This window comes from Balaenoptera physalus, assembly GCF_965194825.1.
Source record: "Balaenoptera physalus genome assembly, chromosome: 7".
In the NCBI taxonomy this organism is placed as follows: domain Eukaryota; kingdom Metazoa; phylum Chordata; class Mammalia; order Artiodactyla; family Balaenopteridae; genus Balaenoptera; species Balaenoptera physalus.
Window position 1 is genome coordinate 114,835,852 of NC_138886.1, and position 12,064 is coordinate 114,847,915.

General features: G+C 52.8%; 1 protein-coding gene across 3 annotated transcripts; it reads right to left on the bottom strand.

Moving 5' to 3' along the window:
- Positions 1-1,109: 1,109 nt before the first annotated feature.
- Positions 1,110-11,880, bottom strand: SOX7 (SRY-box transcription factor 7). Of its 3 annotated transcripts, none has more exons than XR_014265550.1 (3): positions 11,470-11,880; positions 6,828-8,133; positions 1,110-1,867 (listed from the first exon to the last, which is right to left on the bottom strand). XR_014265550.1 is itself a non-coding variant. In XM_082468945.1 (2 exons), exons 1-2 carry the CDS (start codon positions 11,705-11,707, stop codon positions 7,214-7,216), a joined length of 1,158 nt encoding a protein of 385 aa, XP_082325071.1. In that variant the 5' UTR covers positions 11,708-11,880; the 3' UTR covers positions 5,356-7,213. The 3 variants fall into 3 exon arrangements, 1 of the variants encoding a protein (XP_082325071.1); XR_014265551.1 differs by lacking the exon at positions 1,110-1,867 and adding an exon at positions 5,356-6,664; XM_082468945.1 differs by lacking the exon at positions 1,110-1,867 and having other exon boundaries at positions 5,356-8,133.
- Between the last annotated feature and the right edge of the window lie 184 nt (positions 11,881-12,064).

The following is a 12,064-nucleotide window of genomic DNA, read 5'->3' on the forward strand; positions in this document are numbered from 1 at the left end:
ATTGATGGTCCTCATCGGAACAAATCGCTTTATCTTATTATACCCTGTCTTGCAGATTTTAAAGGATGTTACGCACTTTCCTGGACCTTCACGGCACCCTGAGACGTGGGAGCTGGTGCTCCTATTTTTCAGGGAAGGGAATAAAGAAAAAGAAAGTTTTGACACTTGTCGGAATTGGAGTGGAGGAGCTACAAAGCTCTCTTGGATTCTCTGACATGAGAAGGACAAACCGGCATGCAGAGACACACGTGGAGCATGTGGACGCCTTTGGGCCCCTGCCCTGGTGGCAGGACCCCACCCGTGGAAGTCGACCACACCTCTCAGGTCCTGTCATCAGAACCTCTAAGGTACAATAGCCAGCTCCCTGAGGCCCCTGGAGGCTGCAAAGACATTTCAGTCGTCAGAATCCACTGATTGTTTCCAGAATCCAGCGGAATATTTTTCTTGTTTTAAGGTCCCCCCACTTGTCCCAGACCTGTGCCTCCTCCCCACCCCTCGGATGGAATGAAGGTGAGTGACCAGTGAAAGAACAGTCAGCAGAGCTAAGGGAGCCGCCTTTTGGCCCAGGTGTGGCCCTCTGAGAGATGTCTACACCCCATGCCTACAGGCAGAACATTCCAGAAGTGCCCATAGAGACCCCTCTCCCAGTCCCGGGTGATCCCCCGCTTTCCTCAATCACGGTTTGTATAATGGAACCTTCCTCATCCCTCCCCCTCCCACGTCCCTACAACCTTCAGCCTCCGGCTCAGGGGAAAACAGCCCTGATCTGGAGGAAAACTCAGCCCACACCGGGGCCTCAACATGGTCCCATAACAAGGAGGAAAGGAGTGTGGCCACCAGCCTTCAGGGGTAGGACCACCTGGGGACAAATCCCGTAAATCTCCTCATATGACATCAAGCAGATGTGGATTTAGACTGAGCAGGAGGGATTTAGGTGAGGTACAAGAAAGAACTTTTTGATGATGGAACTCGTTAGACGAACTTACAGAGAGAAAACTCATTTCTCTAGAGGACTCCAATCAAATAGAAACCCGTCTGCCGAGAATGGCTAAGACGCAGTCCTCAATAGAGACAGGGGAGTGGACTCAATGACCCAAACGGTCTCTGTCAACCCCAGCTCAGTGCCAGACAAGGAAACGGATGGATCCTCTACAAGCCCCTCTCATGAGGTCTGTTCCCTTATTTCTCCTGCACAATCAGTCTCAGCGTGGAAACTGCTGAACACGTGACTCTGGGTTTTTTAAACTAGTACCAGCCTCCAGGCCTAAAAGAAATCTAAATTGTTTAAAGAGATCTGAAATAGACAATAGCTATTCTGTACATGTGTATAAAGCCTTACAATTTCTCAGGTGCCCACAGATTCACAAACTACCTGTCCTGGATGAGAGAACAGGTCCAGAGATTTACCCCCAGTCCAATCAAAGTCCAGTGATGGGGTGAGGTCACACCCCTGCCCTGAGTTCCGGCTCTTTCCAGATGCTCTCCCACTACCTGGAGCTCCGAGCGCCCTGTGAATGCAGACAGCTGCTCTGCGCTCCAGGGGACTCTGGGGACCAACCCAGTTCCCGTGCTGACTGACAGAGGAAGCCTTTCCCCCATATAGTAAGCTGATGTAGATGGAAGGGTGTGCCATCTACCATGGCACTTGAGGAAAGGAACACCTCCAATGTGCCGATGAAGCCAGCAGCAAGCCCATAACTGGTCCTCAAGAAGACAAGCCACCATGACAGGGGAAGCCCACTGAGCACAGTCAGATTGGAGTTAGTTATAAACAGTCTTCAGGAGTTTTCCTTCTTCCTGGTAGGAATGAGTTCATTCTGGGAATTGCATGGAGTCATCTGGTGCCTCGACAGCCAGCTGAGATGTGCTGGGAGGGCCAACAAACAAGCAGCCTGATCAAAAACTGTAAACTTGTTCATAGCTTAGACCTGTGATACCCTACTGGGAATCTAGCCAAGGACAGAAACAAGTAAATGTTCACTGCAGTGCTATTTATAATGGCGAAAATGAAAATGCAACAACTTAGTTATCTAATAGCAAGGGGATGGCCAAGTAAATTAAACCACATTCATGCACTGAAGTACTGTGCTTTCATCAAAAATGATAAATATGAAGACAGATATCAATGTGGCAAAACTTCTATAATAGGATGATGAAAGGATAAAGCCAAAAACCAATGGTATCTGTGTCTTGAACACATGAATACAGGACTGGGGAGTTCAGTATACAAAAATGAGTATGTTGAAAATAGTCATGTTGGGAATTACCTGGTGGTCCAGTGGTTAGGACTCCGCCATTTAACTGCCAAGGACATGGGTTTGATCCCTTGTTGGGGAACTAAGATCCTGCAAGCCACACAGCACAGCCAAAACAAAATTCTTTTTAATTTTAAAAAAAGAAAATAGTTATGTCAAGGTCATGGAGTGGGTAATTTTTCTCTTTTTCTGAAATTTTTTCTTATTGATTTTTCAACCGCAAAGAAAACACCTTTTGCAGAAAAAGTTTAAGAACATAGAAAAACGTTTATTTAATATTAATGAATAAAAATGTCTATTATCAAAGACATGTGTATATGTAGAGCTATAGACAGACAAACAAAAAAGACTTGGTGGATATGTGTAAAAAAATTACCAGTAATGTCTCTCTAGGTTGTTGACAATAGATGATTTATTTTTTTCTCTATGATGTTTTTTTTTTTCCTAAACTTGCCACAAAGACTGTGTCTCTTTTGAGAGTTAAAATATCAATAGATGATATAGATAGATAATTGACAGATGGATAAGTGGGTGGGTGGATGGATGGAAAGATGATAGATGGGTAGGTGAAGTGGGTGGATGGGTGAATGGATGGATGGATAGATGGATGGATGGATAGATGATAGATAGATAGCTAGCTAGATAGATAATATCTCTTTCCTTCTCTCCCTTCCTGCCCTCCTTTCTTCCTTCCTTCCTTCCTTCCAAATTCCTTTCACTTGGGATGAAATCAAGAGCACAGCTTTTTCGAAAGGAAAGGTAGGCAGTTACAAACACTGCAAATCATCCGCCCTCAGCTCTATTCTGCTGCCCTAGGATGGGACGGGAGAGGAGATGCTCTGGTCCCCTGTGCCCACCTCCTAACCTGTTTACTCCAGGCTACATTGTAGCAGGGGAGGGTGAACAGCCATGGCTGCATCACCTCCAGTCTCAGAGCCCTGAGAACTGCACACACAAGGGCTCCAGAGTCTGAGTTCCCAGAGAGATGAGTGAGATTACGAACCCAGAAGGTTTCAGGTCTTTAGCACCAGGACTAACTGGAACACCTACAGGACCTCTCAGATGTTTACCTTATTCATTTATTCATTCACTTATTTGTTGAGCAGCTACTACGTGCCTGCCCTGCTGGGGAAGATGCGCATGGGTGGCTGACACCAACGGCAGCTGTAAGTGCCAGGTCTGCTCAAGTCCTGCAGGAGCTCAGGGAGGAGAGTGACCCGCCCCTCTACCTGCACAGGTAGGGACGTCTGATCTGGATCTGGAATGTGGGTGGGATGTCATCAGACAGGTGATGGGAGTGAGGGTCTCCCTGGTCGGGGAGTAGCTCTGGGAAAAGCATGGAAGCATGGGAAAAGAGAGCATTTTCAGAGAACAATAGGCCTTCCGTGCAGTAGGTACACTGTGCGGGAGGGGCGGGGGGCTGGCCATGTGAACACAGCACCCTCCCAGCACCCAGGAACCTCGCTGGCTCCCTGTGGACCCACCACTGCACTCACCCTGTGTGCCATGGGCGACGCACAGGCACTGAAGGGTCTTAAGGAAAAGCGTGACGTGGTAACATCTATGTTTTAGAAAAACAACTCATAACTGTGCACACCCATCAATTCCCATCAGCCAAAGCCAAAAGTGCTTTCGTCACCGGGGGCGGGGGCTGGGAGTTGGGTCCCCGGGATAGGCAGCTAAAACTCTGAAGTACCCCCGGCTTCCGGGCATGACCGTTTCACTCATAGCTGAGCAAAAGTGAGAGACCACCCTGCCGCCTGCCAGTGTCCTGCCCTCCCAGAAGCAGGGACAACGCCCCCACCCCGCAGTGTGGCCTGGAATGAAACACGCCCATCTGGCAGCGTCCAGGGCCCGACGCTGACACACAGACAAGGCCAGCAGACGCCGCATGACAAGCCCTCCCGCCAGCTGATGACCCCGCAGACGGCCACTGTCAGCGGCCACGCTGGTGGGCCTGGGCAGCAAGGAATTCGGGGCTCATCTAACACCGGCCCTGCCGTTTCCTCTTTGTCCATCCTCGTTCCCTGGGCTGTAAGAGGTACGAATGGGCCGTATGTAATGCCATGCCTGGTGAATCTCTATAAAAGGAGCTGGGAGACTGTTCCACCGCCAGCAGATGCATCTGAAGAAGTGCTGAAATCTCAGCCTCCGCCGGTAGGGTGACTCCAGGGTGTTACCTCCCACCCTGGGCCTCAGTGTTCCTGACTGCGCGATGGGGTGGAGTGAGGACGGGCCCCACCTGGGGCTGGGGATGAGAAACAGACCATAAAACTTGCTGTAAAACTCCTTACATCTATAAAGTGCTATTAAAGTAATGACGAGAGATTACGATCAAATTTGCAGGATGAACGTCTGCCTGTGCGGACCCTCCCAAGACCTACTCCTTGGCCCAGAGGCCCTGGAAGAACACAAGGCTACTACTGACATAAACAAGTTACAACGGCTTCCCTGCAGAGAAGAGCCAGACGCGGTGACCTGCCTGGGGACTGAGGGATCATCAGGTTTTTTCCAGGCACTTTTTGGCTGGGATTTTCGTCCTAAACCTCACAAGATGCTATATCCTTTAATTAAATTACCCAAACTTGTGCTCCCCTGTCTTCTCCACAACACTCCACGGAGCTTTGAGAGCACACGATTCTTGTAATACCACATCTATAAGTGCATAGTAAAGAGGGCAATCTAAATATTCTTCAAAAGATGATTCCAAAAAGAAGGGGGAAATGTGGTAGCCTTAAGGAAGCAAATAACTGGGCACTACTTCCCATCCTGAGACAGCCTGACGGCCACCTCATTCCACTTTACAAGTGTGAAGTCATCCCTCCCGAGGAGAAAACTGTTTCGCAAGTAGGCTATGAATCCATCTTTTCTTTCAATATCAATGCCAACAACAGTGTTTCTAAGGTGTAAAATTAGGCTTTATCTCTTTACCATAACTCATAAAATAAAACCAACCACTCCTACAAGGTAACTTTTTAAAATAAAAAAGTTGAGGGAGAAAACATTTTGACCGATGCTGGAAGGCGCACTGGGCATAATACCTACGCCTCCCTTGAAAACTTTTTCTTTTTGCAAAACTGTATTTCGAATGACAGAATGGTCACGGTACAAAAATGTTTATTTAAATTAAATATTTTAGACAAATCAATATCTACAACCATTCCAAAGCATGTGTAGTTCTTACAGAAAATGGAACAGTTTAGCTTAATGTCTGTGATAATGTTTTATAAGATTATTAACATACATTCTGGACTGCACCAATCATATTGTCCATGATTTACTATTTATTACCAAATGTCATATACAGTAATAGCATAAAGATTAATCACATAAGAGATTTTACAAGAGGACTCCTTGGAAGGAAAAAAAAAAAGGATCTTTCAACAATATGAAATATAAGGTGAAACTAATAGGAGAATATATAAAACACGTACATATTTCATACAGGCAATAATATGCTGAAATCAAAAGACAAACAACTGTCTTTTAGCACACTGATAGGTATGTTCCTTCAAAGGAGGCTTGGGGGAAGGATGGAAATGCTTTGGGGATGGGGTCAGGGCTCAGAAATATTTTCTGAATCACAGTGCATTTCTGTTCTTTGGGAAGTAAGTATAATAAAGGGAAGCTCCTTTGATGTGTGGGCTGAAGATGTTACCCAAAGAACCAGCTGGCTGGTGAGGAGAACAAATTCCCATTTCTGCCATAGGAATCATGCCTGCAATTTTAAGTCAAGGGATCTTTGAACTAGTGGCCAATTCAGGGGTGGAGAATAAGCAGAAAAGAAGAGAAAAAAGAAATTCCAGGAAAGGGAGATGGAGACAGCAGGAAGGAAGATCCTTTTGCATCTGCAGAAGGGAGAGCGTGATGAAATTTTGCTCAAGAAATCAACACATTCAGATTGGAAGAAAGTGATGGTACTGTGCTGAAATTCTTTTCCAGTTCCCTGCTCTTTGGGTTGTTAGGAACAGAGGGTTGACGAGAAGCTGCCAAGGACAGCAAAGAGTGTCTGATTCAGGCTATGCGTGGAGATGTGTGTGCTGTGTGTGTCTCACACACACTGTATATATTCAGGCTGTGTATATTCTCTTGAAATGTGTGTGTAATATAAAAAGAACTTGTCTAAAAAAATATGTTTGTTTGTTTGTTTTTTTTTAAATCTTGAATTCAATCTCATTTTCAGTGATGCAGTTAACCCCAGGGGTTAATTTCCCAAATCAAGGTGAGTGTTCTTTCTCAAAGCGTCCTTTTGGAAGACTATGATCATATTGGAAGACTGTGACCAAGTGCAGCAGCCTGGTGTCCTTGGGCTGTACATGGAATCGTCACCAGGTTGCACGTGAATGCGCTCACTGAGGCCAACTTCATCTTCCTGTGTTAGCCTCGAGAGAATCCTAAATCAGAAAACCCTGGAGCAGAGGGGCCCTTAGATGCGGAGTCCGTCCCTCACGCTACAGATGGGGGGGATGGGCTGGGAGGGGAGGGGAGGGGAGTCGGGTTTCACCAGCCCCCTGAGGCAGAATTGGGATTGGATCCCGGGTCCCCTGAATCTTAGCCCAGGGCTCTCCTCACCTGGACGACCAAAGGTCAGGACGGCTGTACCCCTGCGGCTGTGTCAGAAGCAGGAGACATGCGAATGCTTCTGGGCTTTTCCCGAATTTGTTTCCGGGACTGGGAGGAGAGGTCAGTGAAAATTCTCCCGGGAAACAGCGTCTTTCAGCCACGACCGGGCCTGATTCCCAGGGTGTGGCCAATGAAAACTCATTTGAAGGAATATACTCAAAACGCAGGCTGCAGGGGGCGGGGCGGGCGGGGAAGGGGGCGGGCGGAGGGGCCCTGGATCCGCAGAGCCGGTCGGCAGCGCAGACCCGCCCACCCCGGGGCGCTGCGCATCAGCTCCGCTCCGCGCGGGAAGGAGAGGCTGCGACCAGGCCGGGCCGGCCGGGCTGCCCCGGGCTCTATGACACGCTGTAGCTGTTGTAATACGTGGCCGTGGCATCAGCCAGCACGGAGATGAGGCTGGTCTCCGTGGGGCCCGTCGGCGTCACCTGCGAGACCGGGCCCTGCCCGCTGAGGGCCCCGGCCCCGGCGGCAGAGTCTGGGTGGCCAGGAGTGTTCAAGTACTGGTCGAACTCATTGCGATCCATGTCCCCCAGGAGTTCCACCTGGCTCAGCTGATCCAGGGCGTCGAAGCCGGGGTGCTCGGGAGGCGGGGAGAGCTGGCCCAGGTGGGCGTGGAGGTTGGAGTGGAGAGGAGGGTAGGCGGCTGGGGAGTAATAGGCAGGAGACGGGGGGCAGCCGGGCACGGTGGGCATCATAGAGACGCCCGAGGACTGGCCGAGGGCCAGGGAGCCCAGGGGATGGCCGCAGTGGAGAGGGCTGGGGGCGTACTCCGGAGAGTAGGGGGGCCCGGGCAGGTGGGGGATGCGGCGGGAGTGCGCATGCTCCTCCTGGCAGGGGGAGGAGAAGAAGCTCTGCTCCGGCTCCAGCACGTCCAGGGGCGACATCTCCGGCGGGGTGGGCAGCCCGTAGGGATAGGCGTCCACGCTGCCCGGGGTGCCGCCGCCGGCCGGGCCCTCGTGGAAGCAGCCCCGCAGGCCGGGCAGCGCGGAGCCCGGGGAGTACTCACCCCCGTCCTCCTTCTCCCCCGGCGCGCCCCGGCCGCCGCCCCGCTTCTCGGGCAGGGCGTTCTGGTCGCGGGAGAGCGAGCTGAGCAGGAAGCCGGGGTCCACGCGCTTGCACAGGCGCTTGGCCTGCTTCTTCCTGCGCGGCCGGTACTTGTAGTTGGGATAGTCCTGCATGTGCTGCAGGCGCAGCCGCTCGGCCTCGTCCACGTAGGGCCTCTTCTGGGACAGTGTCAGCGCCTTCCACGACTTTCCTGCTCACACAAGTCAGAGAAGGCCGCGTTCAGCCTCTGCGCGGCTCGCGGCGGCCCGTGCACCTGTCTCAGGCTCGGCCTCGGAGCATCGCACGTGCACACGCCGGCCGCCTCGGTCCCCCGTCCCCCCCCCCCCCCGCGGTCCCCCCTCCGCACAGGACGCACCGCACTCCTCACATCCTCTTCCCAGCCCACGTCCTGCACGCACAGTGAGGCCAAACCAACCTCTCCCGCTTGCACGCCCCGAGGCGCTCGTACCAACTAGGCACAGTCACTGGCACCTCTCCTGTCAAAGCCACCAGATAACGCGAACGTATCAACAGTGCGGGATTCGCGGTGAAACGCCCACCTGACCCAACGTCACCGACACGACAAAAACATGTCACGACTACATTGATTTGGGCTGCCTTTACCGTTGGAGGGTCAGTGCTAATCATTTGTGCATTTTAGTGAAAACTCTGTCTTCCTCGATTATCGCTGCCCCATCAGGAAGTGAGACTATAATATTTATTTGTGGCATAAATCTCACAGGCCTTCTTGTCAGGGAACTCAGGCTCAGTCAATAGTTTTACAGATGGACATAAATTACAGGATCTCAGGGCATCAGAGGATTATCCCTTACATCTGAAGGTCAAATAGGACCCTACTGCATGCAACACGCACGCACACGCACACAAGCTATGGCTTCCGGTTGTCTACTTAGGACCCTCTGACCGTGGCAGGGGGCACCTGCTCAGCCACTGACTCCCTGTACAGAAGCAAATCCCTTACCTTCCCCTGGTCTCTGTTTTCCTCACTATAAAAAATATATTGCGATGTTACGCAACTCAAAACTCTCTCCTGAAGAAGCATCGCACACGTGTATCCCACTGGTGCGAAAATGCTGGTTTTACATGTACTTTCTATTCATCCTTATTCACTTACGTGTTGTTTTGTGAATCACTTTAGTATCTCTTTCTCTCTCAAAATACACTGCACATCCCTCCTGCTACAGATTTTCCAAAGGCTGCTTCTGGACCCCTTAGATTGTTACCTCCTAGGATGGGCTTGGGATTCTATAACTTGACAATTTCTCCCATGACTCTACTGTATCCTGAAGTCTGAGACAAACTAACCCAGAGGGCAGCTCCCGCCTCCAAGCCCTGGAAGGAAAGGGGCCACACCTCCCACCCAGAGCACTCTGCACAGGGCCGAGTCCAGAGCTGTGTACCGGCTGGCCATGTGTGCCAACTATTCCGACAGACTTGTCAATTAATACAATTAGCTCTCACTTAAAAAGGCAACTTGAAAAGTGTCAGGAACTCCAGATTTGGAATTGGCGATTAGTTTCCAGAGTGTGGCTGAGGCCACAGTCGTGGCAAGAGGCCTAAGACCCAGATACACCCACACCCTGACTATGGACTGAATATAAAATGTGACTCTAGTTTCTAGGTGCACCTGGATAGTGTAGTATTCATAAAGTATGGGTTCATTTTTAAAACCACTAAATGTGTAACTGTCTTTACTTGCTTTCTCACCCATAACATAAAAAATACCAGCGCTCCTGGGTGAAGTTTTTAATGTTAAAGATTGCAGAGCTAATAGTCAAAAAAGTCTGGGCTCTCACATTCAGCCCCTTCCCTTTCCTAAGTCAGAAAGGAAAGGGCTGGGCGAGATCATGGGCTTGGGGTGGAAATAGATCATCCTGCTGCCCCCCTACTAGCAGGTGTAGAAAGTCCACATTTTTCAAAGCAACACCATGTTGGTTTCCTCTGCCTGGTGCCAGGGGCGTGTGGTTAAGCAGGAAGGAATCCGTGTCTTTCCTGCAAAATGCACTGTAACCTCTGGAAGCCTAAGTGCCAACTGCCAACAAGGATCAGCTCACAGGAAGCGTTTGTCACCCAAGTCCCTTTGCCTGTCCTCTCCCTGAGAGCAGGCAGCCCTAATCCTGCAAGGCTCCCCAGCTTGAGTTCTCCCATCACTGGCCTGGGCCTGCTCTATCCTGGTCACAAGAGCTGTGCTTGGGCAAAAGGCATGGCACCTGGGCACACCAAAAAAAAAAAAAAAACTTTTAGGGGCCCACAAACAAAAAAGGTGTTTTCATTTCTTTGGAAATCTGAAGAAAAATGTAAACTTTTTGCTTGAAGAAATGTTTTACTATTGTATATATTAATATGTTTCTTTATGCCAACACAGTATAAAGTATGACTTAAAATATTTTTTATGGGGGAAGGGGCTCACTAAGACACTGGTCCACTAATTCATCCTGGGCACAGCTAGCCAGGGGGCTGGGCCGGGGGGTAGGAGGCTCTTTGAGACCAGCACTCCATCAGCTGCTTTGAAAGGGCGCCTAACTGCAGGGGGACCCTTTCCGCCGGAGGGCCTGTGGCTTTAGCCCGCACAAAGGTGGGTGTCAGCCCTCACTCCACGGATCTGGGGAAGGTGCCCCGAGCTCCAACGGAAAAAGGAAAAAGGCTGCAGTCTGGACCGGGTGGGGTTGCAGAGGGCAGGGCCAGCCTCGGGTGACCACACACTGTCCCTTCTCACAGGGCCTGGCGCCCGCTGGGCACACAAAGTGCTTTGAAAAGTTCCCATCCGTCGAAATGAATAAAAACCACGTTGAAGGGCAAAGAGGTTAGGAGTTGGGCGGAGGTGATACATGCTCAGCTCCTGACAAGGGAGAGAGAAGAAACCCCCGGGAACATCTTCTCTCTAGGCTCCCGGGCCTGGCTTGTCCCTGGCCCCAGTCCCGCCGCCGGGGCTGGGACCGCACAGCAGCCCTCGAGAAGCGGCCGGGCTCCAGGACAGACCCGCACTGGCCGCGCTAAGCATCCGAATCAAATTTTCTACACTCCTGAGACTGAGAAACAGAGGCTCGACTCAAGTCCCCTTTGCTGTCGGTTTAATAATTAAGGTAAAGCAGGAATGCGTTCCCGCAAGGTCTCTCTTCACGAATATTCGTTAAGGAGAGTTACGACCACCCTCTGCGATTGTGCCCGCGGTGGAGTGCAGGGAATGAGGGTTTTTCCCGCTCCGGAACGCCTAGCGAACGCCCGGTGCACCCGGCCGCGGCCTTTCCGACCCGGCCCGTCTGTGCGCGCGGGGCCCCAACTCGGCTCCCGTCCCCGCGAGTGCGCCTCTCCGGCCACCCCGGAGGGCCGCGCGGGTTCACTTTGGGCCTTGTCCGGGCATCCCTGCTCGGAATCCCCGTCCCCGAGCGCACACCCACGCTCGCCCCGATGCCCAACCTCGCGGGCACGGCGCGCGCCCCACGCCGGGTCTGGCCCACCCCGCCCGGCCCCCAGCCGCCAGCCCCCCGCCCGCCGACCTCGGGCCGCGCCCCGCGCGCTCACTCACCCAGCATCTTGCTGAGCTCCGCGTTGTGCAGGTCCGGGTTCTGCACCGCCAGACGTTTCCTCTCGTCCTTGGCCCACACCATGAAGGCGTTCATGGGCCGCCGGATACGGCTCTCCGAGCCCTTGTCCCCCGGCGGGCGGGGGGCGGCCGGCGGCGACAGCCCGTCCGACAGCTCGGCTTCCAGGGCCGGGCACTCGAGCCCCTCGGGCCACGGGTAAGCTCCCAGCAGCGAGGCCATGGCCGCGCGGGGGTCGCCTCGCTTCGCGTCGACGGGCCGGCGCTGACCTGGCCCTCGCACCGCTCGGGGCGTCCAGCTTGGCCGGCAGCCGCCGCCCGGCCCCTTATTTATCAGCTTCGGGCGGCCGCGTCCTCCAATGACTCTCGAAGGCGGCGCGGCCCCTCCCTCCTTCTCGACGCGGGCCCCCTCCCTGCGTCCCGGGCCGCCGCGTCCCGGCTCCGACCTGCCGGGAGGGGAGGCGGGAGGGAGGGCCGCCTCCCCCGCGCCCGCCCCCGGCCCGCCCCTCCGCCTCCCAGGTCCCTCCCGGGGATCCGCGCCCCGCCGCCCCGGGCCCGCCCCTCGGCCCGCCCGCTCCCC

Excerpts from the sequence above, each read along its gene's own strand:
- SOX7 (XM_082468945.1), bottom strand. The coding sequence starts at position 11,707 with ATGGCCTCGCTGCTGGGAGCTTACCCGTGGCCCGAGGGGCTCGAGTGC. Across the intron at positions 8,134-11,469 it reads GGAGCTCAGCAAGATGCTGG|GAAAGTCGTGGAAGGCGCTG; the intron begins GTGAGTGAGCGC and ends TTGTGTGAGCAG.